This window comes from Cynocephalus volans, chromosome 10 (assembly GCF_027409185.1).
Source record: "Cynocephalus volans isolate mCynVol1 chromosome 10, mCynVol1.pri, whole genome shotgun sequence".
NCBI lineage: Eukaryota > Metazoa > Chordata > Mammalia > Dermoptera > Cynocephalidae > Cynocephalus > Cynocephalus volans.
The window spans coordinates 112178764-112202838 of NC_084469.1; the positions used below are offsets into that span (position 1 = coordinate 112178764).

Sequence of the window (24075 nt, forward strand, 5' to 3'; positions counted from 1 at the left end):
AGTCTGTCATCTTGCTGTTTTCTTTTTTGACCCATTTCTTCTTTGTTTCCTCTTCTTTTTCTGCCTTTTGGGTTAATTGAGTATTTTTTATCACCCCATTTTATCTCCCTTCTTGACTTACTAGCTATAACTCTTTGTTTTATTTTAGTGGTTGCTTTATGTCTTATAGTATATGTCTTTAACTTACCACAGTCTAGCTCCAAGTAATGTTATACCACTTCATGTAGAGTATAAGAACCTTATAATAGAGTACTCCCAATTTCCCCCATCCCTGGCCTTAATGCTGTTGCTCTAGTATGTTTTACTTATACATGTTACAAACCCCACAATACATTGTTATTAATTTTGATTTGTTTTCTTTGCATGGGTATTTTTTACACATATTCTTGAGCTTTGTTCTGGGAAGCCGTTAAGGTACTTGGGAACAGTTTGGTCCTTTCAGGTCTTGCTTTTATGCTTTGTCAGTCTGATCTGGAGCCATGCCCATTCGGGGGCTATTTATTCCACAATAATGAGGCAAGATCTTCCCGATACTTCCACTCAGTGCCCTGTGACATTTTCAGCTACAGCTGGTAGAAACAGACACTATTCCTGGCCCTGAGCACTGTTCCTATAAATCTTTAGGACAGGGGTAAGTAAACTTTTTCTGTAAAGGGCCAGACAGTAAACATTGTAGATGTGGTTATACAACAAACGAAGGGGTGTGTCTGTGTCCCAACAAAGCTTTCTTTACAAAACAGGTAGTGGGCCAGACTTGGCCTATGGAATATAGTTTGCCAATCTCTGCCTTAGGAGGGCGCTCTTCCCAGCCTTCAGGGGTTTCCTAGCACATAGGCGCTAAATGCTCATGGGCTTCCTTCGAGCAGGGTTGTGCCCCTCTCCAGAGCTCTGCTGCTTTGAAAATCTTTCCTCTGGGCTGGCCCGTGGCTCACTCTGGAGAGTGTGGTGCTGATAACATCAAGGCCACGGGTTCGGATCCTATATAGGGATGGCCGGTTCACTCACTGGCTGAGCGCGGTGCTTACAACACCAAGCCAAGGGTTAAGATCCCCTTACCGGTCATCTTTAAAAAAAAAGAAAGTCTCTCCTCTGCTCAAGGTGTCCAGTGTCTCTGGCCCGTGACCTAGAAATTCTCTGGGCAGCACCCTGAGGCAATCACAGGGCCCTCATCTGAAGTCCAGTGTCCTGAAAACCACCGTTCCATATCCTTTGTGTGTTTGCTTTTGGCTGTTTTAGGTGGAAGGTGGCTGTTACCCCCATCTTGGCTGAAGGAGTCCCTTAGCTCTTTAAATGTAAATTAAATGAAATTTAAAATTCCATTCCTCAGTGTACAAACCATATCTCAAGGACCCAACAGCTGTGGAACCTACTAGAACATGCCCACAATCCCAGGAAGTTCTGTTGGTGAGTGCTGGCCTCCAGACCTCTTCCCGCCTGCTTCCCATGTTGGTTCATAGCCACTGTGCTCAGGGGAGGCTCACCTCTTGCAGAACAGACAGGTGGGTGGCCACGAGAACAGCGGGAACTTGGCACGGCAGCAGCAGCAGATCTGCGAGGACAGCATGGTGAGAACCCAGCTCTGAGCTGAGCCCACTGGGCCCGGCCCTGTCCTCGCCTATCCGTGCCACGGCACAGACCCTCACCTTCCCCTTCTTCAGACTGCTGAGGAGCTCCTTGTTCTGGAGGAACTTCTCCATCTCAGCCTTCACCAGCACCCGGCGCACGTCCATCACCTCCTCCACTGTCAGAGCAAGGCTCTCCACAGGGTGGCTGAACTCCTGCAGGGAGGAGCCAGGCCTTTCCATCAGGAGAGTCCCTCCCTGAGGACCTTCACATCTCCCTGGTGTGATTCAGAGCAAACATGGTGACTCCCTGAAACACGCGGGCAGCTGCTCACCAGTCCTGGGAGCTGAGCCTGTCCCCAGCTCTGGCGCTCCACTTAGCCCACCCCCAGCTGCAAACACACACCAAGGGCTCATCAAAAGTGACCAGAATCCATCCCAAATCTTCCCTCCTCCTTGGCAACTGACATCCACTCTCCCTCGGGAAGTCCTGGGACTTCTGATATGCCCTCACTGCAGTGTGCATCCCACACTGTGACTCGTCTGCTGGTGTGTGCTCGGCACGCCTCCTGTGTCCTGACCACCTATTCCTCTGCCCAGGGTCAAGTTGAGTATGTTGTGTTTGCCCCCCAGTGCTTAGCACAGATCTTGGCATTTGACCTCCCAAGCTTCAGTTTTCTCTTCTGTAAAGTGGGGCTGTATTTCAGCTCCATTGAGAGAATACAGACAAAGCCCTCAACACAATGCCTGGCACAGAGAGCTCACAAGCTCACCTGTTACTACGGGGGGCACCTGCCTACAAGGGTGCTGTGAAGATGGATGTTGGATGGTGTTTTTCTTTCAGATTTGCAATGGGTGCTCCTGTTTAGGGTGTTGAACACATGCTACTGCCGGACATGGGTAGGACCTGGGACCCTGCATTCTTCTCCACTCTGACCTGGGGCATAAGCACTTCTGGTTTCCAGTTTTTTGTTGCCAGTGGCCTGATGGTGCTGTTTATATTTGGACAATTCCCCACTAAACTTCACAGATGTCACACTGACCACACTGTGGCCAACAGACCTCACATGGGGTGCAGTGCTATTCCCCAGATGAGGCTGTGGGTGACGCTGGGGGCAGTCAGAGGCCACAGGCTTCTTGATAGCCAAACCCTTCAGAAAGCACTTCTGAGGTCTCACAGCTGAAAAGCCACATGTGGGACTTGTGGTCATTTTAAAACATGTTCCTGACTCCTTGACCAAGAAGTGGGTCTTAATTCCCCTCCCTTTGCAAATGGGCTGGACTTGGTGACTCACTCCCAATGAATAGTGAAAGTGTCACTTCTAAGACTCAGCCATAAAGGCACTGTGGCCCCCACCTTGCTCTCTCTCAGGCCACTTGTTCTGGGGGACACTCAAGCAGCCCATGGAGAGAAGCCCACATGGTGTGGAATGGAGGTCTCCTGCCTACAGCTGTGCAAGGCCCCACTTTGGCAGCAGACTCCTCAGCCCCTACCAAGCCTCCAGATGAGACTGCAGCCCCTGCTGAGATACCCTGAGCCAGGACTATCCCGCTGAGCCACCTCTGGATTCCTAACCCTCAAACTGCGTGAGACAGTAGATGTTTGCTATTTTAAGATGCTAAATTATGAGGTAGCTTTTTATGCAGCAAAAGATAACTAATCCAGGGCTGAAAGGCAGCATTAGCATTCAGTTGGGGAGTGTCAACAGTAGCCTGCTTGACTCTGTACAGCACTCATGCTTTCCAAAGCATTCCAATGTCTGTTTTCACTGATCCTCTCGATGAAACCTCACAGAAATGACGAGGACAACCACGTGGTCAGCATCCCTCCACATGCCTATAGTGTCCTGCTGTGGCCCCCTGGCCACCTTGACTCCTGTTAGCTCATGTGATAAAATCATACATTCAGACTCAGGACCACGCGAGAGTTCTTCACAGTTACAAACAAGTCAGAGAAAATTCACAGCCGGTGAAACTGAGATACAGAGAGGTTAACTAATACAGTGGCAGAGACAAGACCAGAGCCAAGGTCTGGACCCAATAAAATGGTCACCTCATGCTGCCCTCCAGGCACAGGGCATAAGGGCTTATCACCTGTCTTAACCCCTTGGGGGTCACGCTGAGAACTTGGGGTATCAGATGTCCCTTAGCAGGGTGGTTCTCTGGCTGTGGGGCCGCAGTGCCAACATGCCCCAGCAGGCGGCGGCAGAGACCAACCTCCAGACGTGGTGTCTCCAACACCTGCTTCCCAAGATGATGTGCGATCCCGGCCACACCCCACGGAATGGAGCAGCCATCACCCCTGAACACCAGGCTGGTGTCTCATCCTGGGGAGGGAAGAGGGGTGCTCAAGAGGTCCCAGGCCACCCCGGACAACACTGCATCCCCCACTCACCAGCCACAGGTGTTTGGAGTCAGGGGCCGCAGAGGCCTCCAGTTTGTCCTTCCCTGAGCGCAGGTTGTTGAGTTGGGGGGAGCTGGGGTCAGGCTGGGACTGGACACTCACAGGACAGGAACCTGCAGGAAGAGCACGGAGTCCCCATCAGGACCCCCTGGGTAGAGGTGTAGTGAGGGAGGGCTATGCCGAGTTGACGATGGAGATGGTGGGGTTTCCAAGCAAAAGGTCCAGAAAACATGCCGCTCACGTTGGGACCTACGTCAGGGGCCCATGGGATCCCTGAAGGGTCCTCATGTCTGAGCCTCATGAACGTGCCAACATTGGGGGTCCCCTGGGGCCAGCAGGGCCAGCCAACCAAGCAAACTGCAGGTGTACCAGGCAGGAGGACCCTCTTCCTGCAGCCCTGCACGCTCACACTGGAGACTTGGAGGCAGAGTGTGGAGGGGGACCCGGGGCCAGAGTGAGGTTTGGAGATGGCCTGGTCTGGCCCTCTTGACACTGAAAAGTGAGTTGTAACCACCAATTAGGATCGTCCTGAGAGCAGCCAGAAAGTTACAGGATGCTCGAGTGACCTCACGTGCAGAGGAGGGCTTGTGAGTGCTTGCGGGAAAGTGTCGCTGGTGCTGAGCCAGGTTCTGGAGTGGGGTGTGCTGCATGAATGCACCTGGCTCCCTGTGGACGCAGGTTTCCATTTACAAAAGAAAGGACTGGAAAGACTGATCACCTGTCTGTCCTCTAGCTAGCTAGCTTTCTATATATCAAACTTTAATAATGGTCATCTCTAGGTAACAGAATCATGGAAATTTTTAATTTTTAAAAAAGATTTTATAATGAATATGGATTACTCATTTAATAAAAAAGTTCTCAAGTAGAGAAAGGGGAATGTCTACCTGAGGTAATGAAAGAAGACCTTAAAGACCCCTTTCAACAAAGCTCCCCATGCCCCTGGGTGCTGCCTGCTCAGGCACCTAGGCTGCGGGGCACGGTGCCCACAGATGGATCTGCGGGAGAAGGAAGGGCTGGGGCAAGGGGCAGCAGTTACCCTGGTCTTGCATGCTGGGCCTCCAGGTGTGAGTGCTGCCTGCCCGAGGCCGGGGTGGCTCTATCCCTGCTGGTGTCTGGGTAGCCACCTGCAGGCCAGAGGCCACATCACTCCGCAGCTGGGCCAGGTCGTGCTCCGAGAAAGAGCGATCCCGCTTCAGCATCACCTCCGCACATGGAGACTCTTCTTCCTGTAGACACATCAGAGCCAGCCACCCTGACCACTGTGCCCACCAACCCAGTGTAGGATCCCCAGGTGCTGCGGGGTCCACTGAGGCCACATGACTGTCCTCCATTCACAGCCCACTCTACCCTCTTCCGGACAGTTCACTGCAAGTGCTTCAATAACCAAACCCCTCCCCGAGGCCTTCTGGGAAATCCTGGAGAGGACAGAGCTGGAGCAGGTGGAGGTGGGTCACTGACGGCCACCACCGAGGTCTTCACCCGATCTTCTCGGGACAAAGGAGTGCCACACACAGACGGCAACATCTGAGAAGAGGGTGGGGCAGGAGCCTCGCAGGGACTGGCTTTTCACATTGCCTAGGGGGCTGCTCAGCTTTCCAGCACTGAGATGACAGGTCATGGCCATTTTCAGCCTTTTGTGCTACAGGAAGAGGGAGCCCGAAGCCACTGTCCCAGAGTCACCCTTCTGAGCTGCCAAGATGAGGAAGGGTCCCTGAGCCCCACTGTGCCTGTTCCCAGGTCAGGCACAGCCAACCCCACATCAAGGCACGAGTTTCAAAGGAGGGTCCATGGCTTGCAGCCTCTAGGGGCCCCTGCCAGTGGCCTGGCCAGTGCACACCCCCAGCTGAATGCCACAGCTGCTCCTCCTCCCTCCTGGTCTCTTTCCACAAATCTCAGTGGACTCTGACCTCAGACGTGTTCATCTCCTCCATCTCGGCCAAGGTGGGCGCCTTGAGCAGGACCCGGGTCCGTGGGCGCTGGGTGCTGCTGCTGGCATCTGCGACAGACAGGTTGATGCAGGACGTGGAGTTGACATCACTGGAGCAGGCATTGGGGATGCAGGGCAGAGAGCCGAACCCTGGGGAGGGGAAGCCGGGCAGGACAGGCTGTGAGTGGGTGGAAGGTAGCCAAGGCCGGGCCCACAGCCTGGTGCATGCACCATCTAGCTTAATCCCCACTTTACACAAGGGAAACTGAGGGCCAGTCAGCCATTTAACAAATGAGAAACTCTAGCCTAAGCCACCTGGTCTCATAAAGGCAGAGAGGAAGTAGGATTGGAGTTTGCTATCTGCCTTGGGTTGAATGTCCCCCCAAACCTTAGTCCCCACTGTGATAGTGTAAAGAAAGTGAGAAATCCTATTGTAATTGAAAGGTCAGGCCTCGAAGAGGTGATTAGATTGTAGGACTGTGCATGGCTGGATTAAAAATGGTGGTCAGGGGCATGGTTCTGAGGGCTTTAAAAGAAGAGCACGTGAGAAGTTAGTCTCTCTCTGCTCTGCAATTTCTGCCATGTGAGACCAACCCCTGGGTCACTTTTGCCACCACCAAGACCTTCACCAAATGTATTCCCTGGACTTTGGACCTCCCAGCCTCCAAAAATGTAAGCAATAAATTTCATTTTCTTTATAAAATGCCCAGTTCCAGGTACTTTGTTATAAGCAACAGAAATGGACTAACACATGGTCTCATGCAAACAACATTTAGAACTGAAGACTCTGGGAAGGTCAGGTGGTCTCAGGCATTTGAATAAATGCCTGTTTTTCTCTACCTAGAAACTTTGCTTTCATTTTCCTCCTAAATGTTGAAATTTGTCATAACACTGTAAAATATGAAGAATGGCAAATACAGGCCACAGCGAAGCAGATGGAGGATAAGGTCACTTTATCCTTATGCGCCCCCCATCAAAACTTTCATAAGGCCACTGGATTCCCCAAGTCCACACTTCAGAAGTTAAAATGCTCTGTCTTCCACAAGTGCAGGAGCTCTTGGGGCCAACACCAATTCCTGATTTGTAGCCCGATGGAGGGATGTGGGGGGACGCCAGCTGGGGCCCCCTGGGGGTCTCCTCTCTCCATCATGCTCCCCCCACCCCGCTCACCCCGGGCACCCCAGCGCTCGCTCCCCACGGGGCGCAGCCTCCGCTCCTGCTTGATTTCCTCCAGGATCTTCTCATGCAGGGTCCTCTGCTTCTGTGGTAATGGGCGCAGCCGTCTCTCTGAGACCTGCAGAAAGGGTGCAGCGCAGGGTTGGACAGGAGGCAGCACGACACGGGGCCACCCTGGAGTCGGGCACTCAGGAAGTTCAGGAGACCCAGCGGGCCCACCTGGAGGGAGCACTGCCCCAGGTGCTCTGTGTGAAGCCCAGGCCCACACGCACCATGTCACGGCAGGGACCCAACCTTCCTGCCCACAGGCAAGAGGGAGGCACACCCGCCTCACTCGTAAAGCAGAGATGTGCTAAGAACCTCTCTGGTCAGCCACAGGATTGTGCCCAGCTGTGGGCTGCAGGCCAGGGAGACCCTGTGGGGGAGGTGCAGAGCCGGTACCTGCTTCAGCGGAGGCCGGGAGCGGATGAAGTCCAGAATGAGCTCGTGGGCATCCTTCTTCACCCTGGGAGGGATGTCCCCATCAACCTGCCAGGGAGGACAGGGAGCCAGTCCAGGCTAAGAACTGGGCCAGCTGAGACCCTGCAGGGGCTCTCTGCTGGTGCTGGGCTGACTGCAGGGGCTGCCCCTGACCACAGCATGGTCCTCATGCCTGTCCCCACTTTCAGCCTCTGCCCCTGGAGCCAGCTGCCTGGACACAAGCCACACTGCAGTGGCCACAGCGTCCAAGGTCTGACACCACTCCAGCCCAGCCACCTGAGCTCCCTGCACCTCAGATCCATCTGGAAGTGGGATTGGTGGTGCTCACCCCAGAGGTTTGTTGTAAGGATGAAACGAACTTGTACATTTGAGATTCTAAGAAAAAGCCAGCACACGGCAAGGGCTACCTAAGTGTTAGATGAAAAACTCCTGCAGCCTCAACTCTTGGGGCCCCTCCTTCCCAGGGGCTATCCCTGGTCCTCCAGAACCTTCTACACCCCTTTCCCTGCCCTTGTCATGCTGTGTCCCCAGTACAACCTCGAGCTGTGTGGATCATGGGCTGTGTCTGCCTTATTCCTCCTCTGTGCCCAGCACAAAGAACAGCAGCCCCACAGCTGCTTGTGGGAGGAGGTTCGGAGGCCAGGTCCCCCCTCCTGGTCCAGCCCTGGCTCACCATGACCTTGCGCAGCTTGTAGTTCCTGGCGCGGATGTCCTGCATCAGCATCTCGAAGGGCGTGAGCTGGAACTCAGTGGGGAGGGGGTTGAACTCCTGCTCCTGCACCTTCTTCAGCTTCACACCATGGCGCAGCTCCCGCATGAGCTGGACCCACAGTCGGGCCTGGGGACCCAGGAGACAAAACTGGCTCTTAGCCCAGGTGTGGTCCCATGCTCTCCAGGCACAGCCCTTGGCAGCTGTACTATCTGTACCCCAGGTCAGCAGGGAGCCGAGTCTCACCCAGTCTGTGTGCCCCAGGTTGTCCAGCTCTGCCAGGGGCTTCTCTGTCTGTGGCTCGTCCTCCCGAAGCTTCTGCAGCATCTGGGACCACACGCTCTGGTTAGTCCGGAGAAGGTGGGAGAATGGCCCTGTCCACCAGGGGACACTTCCTCACCACACGAGCTACCACTTGGCCAGCTAAAAAGGGACAAGTGGCATTTTGGCCCAGGCTTTGGGGCTTGGAAAGATACCTGAGGAAACCAAGCCATCAGCCTTGGAACAACAGGGGGCACATGGTGTCCTGTCTGCTTCCTCTGACAGCTTCTCCCAGGCAAGGATGATGACAGCCTAACACCCACGTGGCCCCTTCTCCCACCTGATCCAGGTACCCCAGTGAGGTGCTGCCTCCTCCACAGGTGGAGACAGATGTGGAAGGCCCACTCTCTCCCATTCTCCTTCAGACCTCGGTTCACACAGCACTTCCTCAGGATCTCCTGAGCCAGGCCACTGCCCACCCACCTCTTGGGGCACCGTGTCTGCTTCTCCACCCAGACCCCAGCTGGAGTTTTACACTTAACTGCTTGTCTGATTAACGTCTGGGACCTCAGTGTGGCACAGGCTAGGTCCTCAAATACTGGCTGAGTGAACAGATGAATGAATGGGTGGATGGGTGAATGACTGGATAAGTCACTCGGCAAATCCTGGGAAACAATCATAGGCATGCACTTCATGAACTGGGAAAGTGCCAGCATCATGCTGAGGAGAAGGATGTGGGGATGGCCTATACTGAGAATTTGGGAAGATGCTGAACTTGCTGTGCCAGTTGCCCTGGATCTCAGTGGCAGCCGGACCCTCTGACTCACTGGCTCCCTCACCAGGAGAAGCACCTGCCCTTTAGCACACCCCTTCCTAACCCAAGATAGAACCGGTTACCCTGGCTTTCACCCCAAGCCACTTGCCAAACTGCTTTGGGACGCTCTAGAAAACGTTGCCAACCCTCTGAGCAGCACAAGGTGTGTGATTCTAATAATAGCCCTGTGTGTGACCTGGACAGTCCCTGTGCACAATCCTGGAACAGCCACACTGCCTAGAGCAGGCCATTTCTATCCAAAATGCAGCTATGCCCCCTGGGAGATGCTTCTCTCACTGCTCATGCCACCAACTCCCTGAACTTCTCCTGCATCAGCAACCTTGAGGAGCAGAGCCGTCTGCACCTGCTAAAGAGCTAGCTTCTGTCGTCTGCGTAAGGACCTGATCTGAGCAACAGAACACAGACTGAGGTCAGAGAGAGCAAGAGGAAGGTACTGGACCATCTGATAATCATGAGGCACATTAGAAGAACATACCCAAGGTGCCAAAAAGGTTGTGAGGAAGATGGGGGATGGGCCATAGGATATAGCAGTAGCGCCCAAGAGGCCCCAACAGTCAGACCCATCTCTGAGAGAGGGCTCAGGTTAGCTGGCCAGGAACTCTCCTTGGTTAGAGGAAAAGACAGATGCAGCATCACAGAGGATTAGGGTGGAACCAGGGGCCAGAGTCAGTTAACTTCAAAAACACCTTCTGCCACCTAAGCGAGAGAGAATGAAGCAGATCCCCCGACCTCTCTGAGGTCCCCATTTTCTCATCTGTGAGATGCTGATGGGAGGCCAAGGTCCACAAGACCCCGCGTCACAGAAACACATGAGCTCCCCCCGGGCATCACCAAGTTCTCCAGGGAGAGGCCGAGAGAGTCCAGGGAGGAGGCTGTCGGCTAAGTCTGGGTTCATGAGGAGGCAGGACAGCTGCGAGGACCTCCAGTGTGGAAGCTGGGCTAGACCCCAGCCCTACTCGGATCTGTTCATCTGTGAGATGGGGATAGCTTCCGAGGGGTGGCGGGACAGCAGGGTCGGACTGTTGTAAGCACAGCAAACGCCCCGCACACCACCCCTAAGCTCCAAGCCCCTGATGAGTCTGTGTGTGTTTCCTGGGTGGTAGGAAGTGCTGTCTTTAAGGTCGTTTTCAGGAGGAGGGGGCCTGGACAGGCTGGGGAGTAGCAGGGGGACACCCCCCTTCTTGCAGATGTAAAAGTGGGGTGCAGGAAAGACGCCTGGGGGAAGAGGCTGGGAGACAGTTACCTAACTTCTCTGCAAAACTCGGTAAGAAGAAGGTGTTCAGTCACCACGTGTGAAGCTCTCGGGACAGTGCCGGCAAGAGCAGAGAAGCGGGTCCGGGCACGCGGCGGGCCACCCCGCCCCGCCGGCAGCTCACCTCCTTGGCCTCGCGGACCCTGGCCAGGAAGGCCCGCAGCTCCAGCGTCTCCACGAAGAGCGCGCGGCACACGGCCTGGTAGTGGGTCTGCGCGCCCCGGGGCTCGCTCAGGCGCGCCGCGCACAGCCGCATGGCGCGCTCCAAGGTGCGCACGGCGCGCGGGCCGCCCTCGGCCGCCTCCTCCTCTTCCTCAGGGCCGCCGTAGCCCTCGTCGGCCCCGCCGCCGCCGTCGTCGCAATCGTTGTTGGCCATGAGGTCGATGAGCTGCTCCAGCTGCGGGCTCAGCTCACGCTCCTCGCTGTCGTCCAGCCCCCAGTCCAGCGCGCGGTAGATGGCGAAGCCCAGAGACTGCACCACCTGCGGGACAGGCGACAGCGCGCTCACGACAGCGCCCGGACCCTCCAGCCGTGCGTCCGGAGGGGGCACTCCATGGTACGAGCAAAACGTGGACACCTTTAAAAGGATGTTCCCCAAACAGCACAGCCACGTTGGAAAAGAGTTTGGCAGATTCTTACAACCAAACATGCATCTGCCGCGAGATGCAGCCCCTCGTCCCCCAGGTACATAACCAGAAAAGAAGAAAATGCATATCCACACAAGACTCCTGTGGGAATGCTCGTGACACCCAGACCTGGGGACAGTCCAAAAGCGCTTCCACTGATGGGTGATTAACACAAACTCTACAAAGCAGGGAGAAGCCACAGGACATCAGCCCGGGCCCCACAGAAAGTCCTCGCCTGCGTGAAACTCCAGGCAAGACAAGCTGACCCACAGCGACAGAAAGCAGGTCGGTGGTTCCCTGGGCTGGGGGTAGGTGGGATCAGGGAAACTTTTGGGGTGATGGGAAAAGTCCACATCTTGTTTATGGTGTTTGCCCAAACTCATGAAACTGCCCACTTAAAGTGTGTGCGTTTTACTATATGTAAATTATACCCTAGTAAAGTTGATTTAAAAAAAGGCAACCTAAGTAAATATTAGCCTATAATGTAATATAACAGTATAGTTTAAATCAAAGGAGAAAGAGTAGTTTATCTAGTAAACGCTGCTAAAACAATTGCTTAACTATACATAATAAAGTTTGAAACGTGTAAAAAATGATACCCTCTCACTTAAATGCATTTAACTTTTCAATGTATGTAAAAAAAAAATTTTTTTTTTAAAGATGACCGGTAAGGGGATCTTAACCCTTGACTTGGTGTTGTCAGCACCATGCTCAGCCAGTGAGCAACCGGCCATCCCTATATGGGATCTGAACCCGTGGCCTTGGTGTTATCAGCACCACACTCTCCCGAGTGAGCCACAGGCCAGCCCCTCAATGTATGTAAATTTAGCCTGGAAAAAAAATCCCCAAAATAATGGTGCCTGAGTGGGGGGTGGGTAGAGTGTGGAGCCCCAGAGGCAAGTGTTGTGACTTAGCAACTGCGGGAGCTCAGTGGGGGTGGGGGCTGTACTATTCTGTTTGTTTTGTATATGCTTGAAATTCTCCATAATATATATATATATATATATATATATATTTTTTTTTTTTAAGTACATTAAAAACCAGTGTGGTCTCACAGTGGAGGTCTCTTCACTCAGCATTGCCCAGTTTTCCTGGGCAGGGAACCTTCTGTTTTCAGTCTACCATTAACATCCTGGGAAGCAGTGTTCTGTGCAGCGTGTCTGGAGATGGCCCGCATGTCCATCTGTTGCAAATACTTTCCCTTTTCAGGGCCCACCCGTCCCCCTCGGACAGTCAGCTGTGCTCAGACAGGGAAGCATCAGATGGACACAGAAGGATAGTAACAAGGATGCTCCTAATCTCCATAGCACTGTGTCTTTGTGTTTTGAAGGGTTCACACTTTCCCTTTATGACACAGGGAGAAAAGACACACACACACAAAACTAACAGCAGCTCTCCTTATGTAAGACCCCACTGAGCTCTGTGTGTGACTCCCTCTGTGTGTCCTGTAGTGCTCTCGCTCCATACGTATGGGGCAGAGGCCTGGAGGTCTCCAGCTGGCTGAGCTGGACTCAGAACTTGGATCTGTTCAAGGTCTGTGCTCTGAGCTTTGTGCTGCACTGTGGGGGAGGAGGGACCTGTCCACCGCCCGAGTCTACCTGGCCTTAGTGGCCCTGCAGGGGGGTCCTTTGGCCTCTCCTCTCATTTCCTGTGTACCCACCACTGGGAGTCCAGGGAGCCTGAGGCTGGCAGAACAGGAGCAGGTGGTGAAGGCCAGCCTCAGGTAAGGGATAAGGGCTGGGGAACACAGCCTTCTCTGTCCTGCAGAAATGTCTTAGAAGACCCCAGTGCCAGGCAAGGGGTCAGCCCCTGGCTCAGGGGGCTGGTGGGAAGAGTGAGGCTCCAATGAGAGCAAAGCCCCAGCCTGTCCTTGGAGGCCACCATCCTCTTATCTCTGCTCTAGGCTAGGAGAGTCACACCCTAGAATCAAAGGCCAGAGGTCACAGCAGCATGGGCCAGGGCTAGGGTGGAATCCTCTGCATCAGGGGGTCTCTAGAGAGCAACGTCAGTGCCCCTCCTGGGTACAACAATGGGTGGAGGGGGTTGGAGGTAGGGTGGGGATAGGACTGGCAAGAGACACAGTCCCCACAAATTCCCAACAACTCTTTTTCGGCTGCAGCAACAGGTGCCAGGAAAGAGTGTGGTGGTGGGAACTGAATTTCACACCCTCCTGCCAATCCTACTTGCAGGGCTCCAACCATCTCTCCAGTGGAGATCATGCTACCCCATGGAGTGAGGCAGGCTAAGAGGAGAAGTAGGGAAGCCACCCAGCACCTCAGTACAGCACAGAGCAGTGCCCGCCCACCTGTGCCTCCTGTCTACATCCCAGCCACTGGCCTGAGCCAGCATCACATCAGCAAAAGGGTCCACACTAATCTGCACCTCTTATCTGATAGCTGCTTCACTAGAGGCTTTTCTGTGCCCCAAGTCACTGGAAACCTTCTCTGGATGCAAAGAATGCTTGTTTTCCCATAAGGAAAAATCTGGACAGCTGGCCAGAGGCTCAGGTCCTCCAGCCCTGCTGTCCACAGCAGGGCCTGAAACTGAGCAGCCTGCAGGTAAAGCCGGCCAGCCAAGGTGTCAGCCCAGGAACTGGAGGGGGTGGAGGGGTGTCGTGAGATCCAGCAGCGAGAATCAAGAATGTTGAGTAGCTCTCCAGCCCTCTCTGCTGGGATGGGGTTCTCAGGTTAATTTATGGTATCTGAGAACAGTCCAGATTGGAGTTCTCCATACAAAGGTCCTCGTAAATATTTTTAAGAGGTATAACCACAGGCATCCTTCAGAAAGTGTTTGGGGTGGCAGGCAGGGACTGCACCTCTATCTGGGGACTCTGGAAGCCTCCCAGCACTGGGAGCACAGGACTTTGGAAAAAATAAATTATCCAGAATATTATGCAGCCATGAAAAAGGATGACTAACAGCTGCACACAGAAATACAGATGAATCTTGAAATACATTACTTTTCCCCCCCTCAAATCCCAGGAAACTATATGTAGTACAATACCGTCTTCACAGAGCTCACAAGCACACCTAGGCAAGGTTGTTTAAATAGCAGCATTCCAAGGTGGTGAGGGTATCTTATCATTGACAATTGCCAGCATGTGGTGATAAGAAAAGGCACACAAACTTTTCATTGGTTTTATTATTTTCTCTAAATTCTCCTCTTTGGGTGTGTGCCCACCCTCACCTTTTGGTATGCCACTATGTTTAATATATAAGCAGGTACTGGGATAATACTATGTTTTTTAAAAAAGCAGTGTGATGATAAAACATTAAATTCAGGACATTTCCTGGGGGCAGGAAGATGGGCAGGAGGGAGACACAGGAAGATGCCCTGTTGGTGAGGTTCAAGTTTGAGCTGTGCAGGGACTCCTGGGCACTGGTCATTGGGCTGGTTTTCCTGTTTGCCCCAGGCTCTGGGCCCCAGGAGGCCAAACCTGCAGGCCACATCTCCTTTGCTCCCTTCTTCTGGTCCACTGCCCCCTCCTTCAGGCCTAGGAGCAGGAGCAGCCCTCACACTGGGCTGCCTGCCTTCTGCGAAGAGCTCTTCATGAAGCTCCTTCAGTTAAGCCCTTTGGGTGATTTACCTGTGTCCTGCTCAGCTGAAATAACTGTATGACTTTATATGCTTTATACCTTACATTGTACGATTATGCAGGTAAGTTTTAACATGTATCAATTAATCCTTAAAATTGTTTTGAAAGTACCTGGGCTTCCGAGCTGGCTGGTGGCACCACCATTGTCGTGGGCTCTGCAAGAGAAGACAGTGTGTCAAGGTGTGTCAGCACCCCTGGGTCCCTGGCTGCCTGTCCACCTGCCTCCCCCTTAGTTCTGTTTCCCTTCACAGATGCACAGCATGTCCCCAAGGTCTCCATTGGGACACCAGAAAGCCTGTAACAAGCCAAGCTGTCTGGTCATTTGGATGGGCACCTACAAGGCTCAGCAAGAAGCAGCACCAGGCAGGGCGCCTGGGGCCGGGGCTGCAGAGGGCTACTGGTTGGCAGTTACACTCCACGGTGACCACTCAGAGGGGAAAATTGGGGCTGGACAGCAGCCACAGTCCCTGGCACTGAGGGGGCCTGCCCTAAGGGATGCTTGGTTGGAGAAGGAAGGAGGGAGCAGCTCAGTGAAGTCAGGTCTGGAAGAAAGAGATTGATGCCATGGTCTGAAATGAGACGCTCCAGCTGCCCAGAACCCAAATCACAGCAGAGTCAGATGAGAAACTGGGCTCACAGGAGATGATGGACATTGCTCCAGAGCTCCTGGCAGCTGAACTGAGCAGGTTGGCATCTGACCGAAAACCCCTTGATTTGGGGATGTCCCCCCAGACCGTGAGCGCCTCTTGCAGAGAATCAGAGTCCCCAGGTTAAAGCACAGGTGGACACTGAACTCTCTGCATTTTATGCATTAAACCTGAGAGCACTGAGTGAGTTAGCAACTTACAAGTGCTCACTCCTGTAACCCATACACAACCGGGTAACCATTTCACAGACGAGGAAAGGGGGGCCCGGAAGGGTGAACTTGTCTGCTCCAAGGGGTCACAGCTAGTAAGTGGTGGTGCCAGGAGTCAGGAGGGCCAGGCAGGGGGGGCCCCTGAATCTGTGCTACAGGCTGCTCCCCAACCCCCCTCCCCCAGGCCTCCCAAGAAGCCATGGCGGGCGAGGTGTGCTTCCACACACAGCCTGCCTGGCATAAGCGTGCAGGTGGAGCTGTGCCAGGATGTGAACTTCAGCTGCCTTAGATTCTTTCTGGAAATGAAGTGAGATATAAAAAACAAACAAAAAAACTATACCATGAGATTGTCTGCTAAGCGAACCTGCTAACTCCACAAATATTTTCGAAATGCCATCAAGAACCAGGAAGATTGCCAAAGATAAAGGGAGTCTGTGTTGGGCTGGTCCATTAACATAATGGAAAACAATTCACTCCCCACATCATTGGAGTTAGTAAAAAAGTGAGCAGTGAGCAGTACACTGTGGGGAGACTGTGTCCCCAGGGGGTGGACAGAACCTGGTGGGGCCAGGCATTTGATAAAAGTCTGTAGCCATGATTGGACAGAGGCAGTGAGGAGGTGGAAGAAATCAGACCCAGAACAAAGGTGTTTCCTGGAAGCGACCAGTGCCCTGGGTTGCTCAGAGGGAAGGCAGAAAGAGCTGACTGGGTCAACCAGCCCTGTAGCGCTCTGCAAAGACAGAGCATGCACCTTCCGTCAGCGGGCAACTTTCTGGTTGGAATAATCTTAGTGCTGTGTCCCTGGCTTAAATAGTCCATATGTTAACAAAAATTTTATGCCAAATTTAAGTGTTCATGAACCTAATTGTATTTTAGCTTGCAAGGACTTGGGGAGTCTTTGGGTTTTGATGAGCAACCTCTGGCTCAGTGAGATTCAGGGGCATCCAGAGCCCAGCCTTTGCTCAGATGCTACAAACTAACAGTAATTTATTTATCATGGCCTCAATTTGCACAGTCAAATTGGGATGGGCTGTGATTCCCTCTCTGCAGATGAGGAAACTGAGGCTCAGGCAGGTTGAGAAATTTACCCAAGACCACGGACTAATGAATGGTGGAGCCGGGCCTGCATGGGTGCCAGACCCCAGACTGCACTCTTCTCCCACCCACCCCAAGCATCCCAGGTACAGCTGCGCAGAGCTGCCATAAATGTGTTGCCAATGGGGTCACATAGGATTATGCAAACTATCTTTTGCTTGTTTAAAAAATTCTCTCCAGGGGACAGCAGCTGGAGGCAGTGAGCACCAAGGGGTCCTCATCAGGTCTGTCAGTGCCATGTTGGGGTGGGGGCTGGAACCAGGACACCTGGTTTCCATCGGCTTCGTTCCCAAGGTCTACCAAGGGCTGACTCCTCTTAGTGCTTATTTCTCCCTGCAGGGAAGTACGTCCTTGCCAAGAGAAATGGAAAGCCACTCTGGTTTCTTTTGTGTAAAATAACAAATGAGGAGAAATCGAGAAGCTGGGGCTTTTCTTTGAAACAATTGTGGAGGAGAGACGTCTGTGGGACTTTCACAGCTTCGAGAGGAAACGCATACACTCTGTGGGCAGGTGAGCAGTGGGCGAGGGCTACCTGGCAGCTTAGCCCCTTTTTGCCTGCAAGGAGCACACTGGCCTCCCTGGCAAGAGGGTTGTGGGGAATAAGGAGCTTTGGATGAGGTCAGATTCCGGCTGCCTGTGGCTGTCTGCTCCGAGTGTCTCTCACCTCACTTCCTCGCCTGTAGGACGAAGACGACACCTGCCCTATCTAATTCATGGTGTTAGCTCAGAGAACAAGGTGGGCAGCAGATGCAGCTTCCCAAGGAGAGATGCCAGAGGGTGTGGGCTCCTGCCCTGCCCCTTGTGGTCAGGATAGGGAATAGCCGTGGAGGAGCCTGAGCTGTCTGCATGATGCGGGGTAAGACTGCCCTCTTCACCATGGCCCAGAGGAAGACCTCACACATCTGGGGGAGGCTGCAGCATTGGCTACACTATGCTGCCTCCAGGTATGGACCCCCGAGAGTTCTTAAATACCAACCAAGAGTGAAGGCGGGAAGGGCAGAGGGGCTCCCTGACTTTCTGCTTCCCAGGCTCGGTGCTCTGAGAGCGGACAGGCAGGAGGCAGCCAGGGCCTCACAGGCCAGGGGGACGCAGTGTGCTCATTCCTGGTAGACAACCCCAGCAAAGGCAACCTGCAAAATTATACCCTCTCTCACCTTCCAACATAGCAGGCTGCTTCCAGAAGGCACGCCCATGCGGCATGTCGCCTATGGAATCGCTGACCGCCACGTCCTCCCTAACCACGAAACACTAGAAACACAAATGTCCACTGAAGACTCGTGGAGACATCATGCAGGGGACACCCAGCAGCCATTACCAAGAATGCGGCATCCTTTGTGCTGGGGTGACCCAAGACCCCTACTGAGGGAAAAGCAGAGTGCAGCCCCTGAGTTCAGAAGGGGATGCATTTGCCCACATGCTGGCATGTGCATAAAATGCTGATAGTCCTGGCTGCTGTGAGAAGCCCCACTGCATATCCAGAACAGGGAGGCAGGGAGACTTTAGCTGTGATCCCTTCACACTTTCTGAATTTGGAGCCACATGGATGTGTCAAGAAATCTGTTTGTGTGAGAGAGAAGGAGAGAGAATCCACAGCACCCACCTCAGCCTTAGTCACAGGTCACAGGGGGAGCTCGGTGGTCTCAAGTCAAACAACCCGTGTGGCTTTGAGCAACTTACTGAATTCCTCTGAGCCACCTTTCTCTTTTAAAAAACAGAGATCACAGCTACCACAAAGGTTATTGAAAGGGTTAAATGAAAATGCATGTCGTGTCTGGCACTGGTAAATTATCAATAAATGCCTGTTCCATAGTCAAGAAACACATTTTAAAACCTAACGTACTGGACCAAGAATCAGCCTTCAGAAGCAAGCTGGTAAAAGCAGGCAAACAGGAGCCCAGAGGGAAAGATGCCTGCAGAAACCAGGGACACCTGTGTCGGTTCAGCAAACAGAGCTCTTTGGGTCAGAGGGATCCACATGTTTGGGGTGTATACCTCCTCCTGGCTGATCCCCGGGCTATCAACCCACTTCTCCATAAACTCACCCACCACCCACATGGGGCTCCCAGGAGGTGTCCCCTGCCACCCTGTAGCAGGAACCCAGGCCCACCAGGCACTGATTCCAATGAAGACCCAAGTGGGGTGTGTGTGTTGGCTGAGGAACCTCCCTGAGCCCCGAAGCAATAAATACTCAGGAATCCTCTGCATTTTCACAAAGGTCTGATGGGGAGGGTCCTGGCTTCTCTGCTCTTGCAGAACCTGCATACCCAGCCCCTGCCTAGCATGTCCTGGGTACAGCTCCAGGGAGACCCCATGGATGGTGGTGACAGGATTAGATTCTGAGAAGGTGCTCCTCCTGCCTAGCAACTCACTTGGCTTTTCAGCAACTATCTCAGTTAGTCCTTGCTCTTGACCCACGTCACAGCTTCTGCTGTTACCCCCAGTCCACGAGGCCCAGAGAGGGTGAGGAAGTCACCCAAGGTCACCCAGCCAAGATTCTACCCAGGGCCAGCCTGGCTCCAGGGCCCACACCCTAACCCTCACTGAGCATTTGAGCCCCTGAAGATGGAATGAGCTACCCAGCATGCAGCAGACCCTCAACAACAGCACAGTGGGAAATGGCTCACCCCAGACCTTTTGACTCAGACACTCTGGGCTGGGACCCTGAGATCTGTAACAGGCCACCCTGCAGGCTGTGACACCTGCTCCAGTATAAGAGCATTGGGTGGGAGTACAGTTCCAGAACTCACATGATGATCGGAGGCACTGGGTAGCTTTGGAAACAGATTCCTGGGCCCTGCAAAGATCTACTGAACTGGAATCTGGGGTGAGGGACTAGGACAGGTGGGTATTTTTAACAGCTTCCCAGGTGTGGTGGGGCCTTCACAACAGAGTTTAAGGTTATAAAGATATATCAGTGAATGTACACAGGATTCATGCATTTCATTGTATGTAAATCTTACATCAGAAGAAACTATAAACGAATGAACTCTAGTTAATAACACACATGTGGAAGCCTTTAGGGAAGTGCAATTTACTTGAAATGCACCGAAAATAAGATGGAAGGAAGAGTGGAGGGAGGGTGATGCTGAGAGTGGAACTGGAGGTGAGCAGGGTCCAGTCTCCTGTCACCCACCGTGGCCGGCACAATGCAACTCCCAAAGCCGTCCAGTTCTAATCCCCAGAACCCGTGAATACGTCGTCACGTGGCAAGGGGCACTTAAGGCAGCAGATGGAAGTAAGGTTGCTAATAGCTGACCTTAAGGTAGAGAGATTATTCTGGATTTCTGATCTCTTAAACTGTAAGAGAATAAATTTGTGTTGCTTTAAACCAGCAAGTTTGTGGTAACTTGTCATGGCAGCCACAGGAAACCTATACACTCTCCTTCCTCCCGCTCCCCAACCCCGGGGAGAGAGATGCACTGGAAGGAAGAAGGATTCGTTTAAATGGCAGAGACTGTAGTGAAGCCAGCTGCTGGGCCCTCCTCCAAGTCACCTGGACTTCCCGGGCACGTGCTGATTTGCCTAATTACCAGGGTGCCTTTTCCAGGAGGACTTCCTCCTTACCCCAGCCTGGCCTTACCTGTAGGCCAAACTCCCTCTGAGGAGTCACAGTTAATGATCAGAGCTGAAGCCCTGCATTCTTCCTGTGGCTGATACTGACATGTTTGCTTAAATGGGCCACATCCCAGGACCAGACCAACCTGTCCTTAAGGGCTGTGGGAGCCACAGCTGTCCCCACCACTCCAGTACCCCTGGTGCTGGATCAAAGACAGTTGACTCTGTCCTATCTGGGTAGAGAAATGATTCTTCATGGACACCAGGGTTGTGGTAGGTGAGCACAGGAGGTCAGGGCCGGGAAGGTGGGTGGCGAGTGGCACAGGGACCCTCAAGATTCAAAGCCTTCTCCTACTAAAAGCGCAGTACAGAACTTGCAAACAACTGGGTAGGCTGGGGCCAGCTGGAGCCACCACATGGGCTACCTGTCCCCTGAGGTCTTCTGCACTGGCCAACACCAGCAGGGGCAATTTCACAGAAGTCTCAATAGAGAAAATTTGCTTGTTGAGGGACTGCCTTCCTGTGAGGTAATGCTTGCTCAGAGGTGAGACTGAATCCGGAATGCTATCTACAAACACACCCTGCACACACAGACACACCCAGGTCACACCACCCACACACGCAGCGGCCAGGCACCTGCCATGCCCCACCCAACACCTGAGTGGGAACTCAGGGACAGAAGATATCACATGTCATCAAGAAATGCACATGGGGGCACCACCCATGCACCAGACCCTAGGTGCTGCTTCCCAAGTCAGGTCTGGACGAGGTGCACGGAGGTGCGGGATTGGGACGCTTCCACTCTGCAAGCTGGCGCTCTCTGTGCCCAGCATGTTCCAGGGGTGCACAGACATGACCACCACCTCTGAGGCCAGTGCCGTCATCCCTCCCATTTCACAGAGGGAGTCGGAGACATAAAGAGGTGTAGAGACTTCTCAAGCCAGGCAAGTGGTGGGGACCAGGGCTGAGCCCCCCGCCACACACCTGTGACTGTGGGTAGTCTTTTACCCTTTATGAATTTCAGCTCTCTCCCCTCTGATATTGCCTCTCTCCTCAGAGGAGTAAACAAGAGGATGCCCAATGCTGCTTGGTGCCTACCCTGCAAACACCTGGCAAAGTTGGCTGTTGTCACCCCAGATGGTGAAGTAAGGCACCTGCCTGTCACGGGTGGCCTGGCTTCATCTGCACAGCATGTCTTGACTGAGATACCCCCACAGGGTATAACAAAGCAAAGAGCTCCAAGAACGCCCTGTGGCTATGAGGGCAGGCGATACCCTCCAGCTCTTGTGGAGAGTCACAGAGCGGCAGACGAAGTCACATGGGAAGGACCTGGTTGAAAGAACATGTTTCAACCAAAAACATTCTGGCTGCTGGAGTCTCAGGCAGAGGGAAATGGACTGTCCTCCAGAAGCAGAATTTCATCTTTCCAACTAGCTCTGGCTTCTCCCCAGTGAGTCTAGGGACACCATGTCTAGACAACGCCACTCAGCACTCACTGACACACATTGTGCAGACAGTGACTTTAAAAATAAAGCAAGCTAGGGCCAGCCTGTGGCTCACTCGGGAGAGTGCGGTGCTGATAACACCAAGGCCACGGGTTCGGATCCTATATAGGGATGGCTGGTTGGCTCACTGGCTGAGCGTGGTGCTGACAACACCAAGCCAAGGGTTGAGATCCCCTTACCGGTCATCTTTAAAAAAAATACATAAAGGCAAGCTAAACAGACAATCCCTGGCCACCTGGAGGCCCACCTAGCCCAGCATCTGAGAACCAGGGGACTCCAGCTACAGAGCCAGTGGTCTGCTTGAGGCCTCGGAGCCAGCGGGACAGGCAGGGCTTCCCCCCAGGGGTCCACTGACCACTAGTGGGTCTATAGCTTTGGACCCACTTCAACTCCTGGGAGGGGCACCCTGGACCTGGAGACACACAAATGAGCATACACGATCAGGACGGATGGCCCATTATGCATGCAGTAATACCAGCGTGGAAATAACACAGCAGCACCCTTGTGAGCTTCCTGGGCCCAGGAGCAATGGGGCTTCTAACTGACACTCCCCATTAGTCCTCACCTCACCCAGGGGCACATGCTGCCACATGCCTGGTAGAAGAGGAAGGGGGCCATGAGGTGCCGGAGTTGCTCTCCAGCACTGCTGGGGTCAAGAGGGGGAAAGACAATTGCAGTCCCCACAGAGCTCATGATGCTTTCGCCGTGGTCCAAGGGCTGGACAGACTGCTTTTAATGGTTTTTGTATTTGAAACTCAGAGCTGGGTAGGCCTGTGTCCAGGTGGTGGTGAGCTGGAATGAAGAACTGCCCACAGAGCGTGACATTGGTGCTCTAGGGGTAACTTAGGGACAGCCGGCCTCAGAACTACAGGCAGAGTAGAAAGGGCAGAAGTTATATAGGAGACAGGTGACATGGGGTACCATGAGCATCAAGAGTGGGGTCTGCCTGTGAAAAAGGTTAGCAACATAAGTTGACAAGAAAAGAGATCAAAAAGTGAAGAGGGCAGGAGGCAGAGGAGGAAGATAAGACAGGACTAGCTCCCATCCTGATGAGGACAACACGGACCCTCACCAGCACCCCGTGTTCACCTTTCACCTGCCCAAGGGGGTTTCTCAGTGGACAGCCTGGTGCCCAAGAAAAGCATCAACTGGACTCATGTTTAACCAGCAGATCTGGGCCAGGAATCCGGGAGATATCCAGGAGGCTGATGGCCAAGCACCACACTGAGGAGCAGCCATCCTCCTGGGTGCAGCACCCTGGAGCTTCAGGTAGACAAAGGCCAAGAGGAGCATTCCAGGGTCACCGGATCACCGACCAGGATGTCTTTAAGGAATTAGCTTTGCCTCAGGGAACATCTCAGCACACAGCATTGTGCAGTGGTGCCTGATGCAGTTTCCTGCCCCAATTAGAAAAGTAACCCTTTTCCTCACCATGAGGTTTTAATAATGGCCTCTTAAAAATAACTTTACATGTTAAAACGTTTTACATTTTCCCACTTAAAAAAAAAAAAAAAAAGACTTCTAAGCAATTATGATGAAGTCTTCAGATTAAAGATTAGGAAATTTATCCTGGTCATGTTGCCTCTTAGCTTGAAAAGAAGTATTACCACTTGGATGCTAAGATAATATTATTCATCCTATATATGGTTTAGTTTGTTGTTGTTGTTGTTGTTGTTTAAGTTATCTTAAAGATTTACTCACTGCCTAGATTCACCAGAAGTTTGTATGAGAGGGCAGGTACTTGGGGTCCAATGTAACAGGTAGAAAAATTCAACTGGTGTCAAAAACTGAGACTAAAGAGCTGGCAAGTGGAGTATGGACGTTCTCTGGGTTGCTGTTTACAGGAAGAAATAAACTTGGCATTCAGTGAATTCCCTAATCACTCATGTCCCAGAGAAATGCTGGGTTAGCCACCTTTGGGGAGACAGTTGGTCTAAAGTTTCAGCTGATTCACAGAAGCCCAGCAACAGCAGAAGAGATAGGTCAAGTTAATACATTTTTCTTTATCCTTCCACAGGCAGCAAGTCATAACCCTCACTCATCTTTATGAGAAATGTTTATGAGCAGAAACCAAAGACAGTGTGGAACAGAAAATGAAATTGGGCTCCTGATGCCCCAGGCTGGCCCCTCACCCTCAACTTTTACATAGTGCCACCCTGAGCCCTGAACTGCAGCCAGGAAATGCTGCTGGGCAGTGATGGCCAGGAAGAGGTGGCAGGAGCCAGATGACCGCCCCT

General features: G+C 53.0%; 1 protein-coding gene across 1 annotated transcript in view; it reads right to left on the bottom strand.

Moving 5' to 3' along the window:
- SPIRE2 (spire type actin nucleation factor 2) overlaps positions 1 to 24075 on the bottom strand; it is a 29697-nt gene that overhangs the window by 3808 nt on the left and 1814 nt on the right. The window contains exons 2-12 of the mRNA XM_063109495.1: positions 14939 to 14982; positions 10731 to 11087; positions 8505 to 8585; positions 8223 to 8387; positions 7511 to 7597; positions 7064 to 7187; positions 5874 to 6043; positions 5003 to 5192; positions 3958 to 4079; positions 1644 to 1778; positions 1482 to 1549 (exon numbers count right to left, since the gene is read on the bottom strand). Coding sequence (XP_062965565.1) covers positions 1482 to 1549; positions 1644 to 1778; positions 3958 to 4079; positions 5003 to 5192; positions 5874 to 6043; positions 7064 to 7187; positions 7511 to 7597; positions 8223 to 8387; positions 8505 to 8585; positions 10731 to 11087; positions 14939 to 14982 — 1543 coding nt within the window. The remainder of the gene's footprint in view (positions 1 to 1481; positions 1550 to 1643; positions 1779 to 3957; positions 4080 to 5002; positions 5193 to 5873; positions 6044 to 7063; positions 7188 to 7510; positions 7598 to 8222; positions 8388 to 8504; positions 8586 to 10730; positions 11088 to 14938; positions 14983 to 24075) is intronic.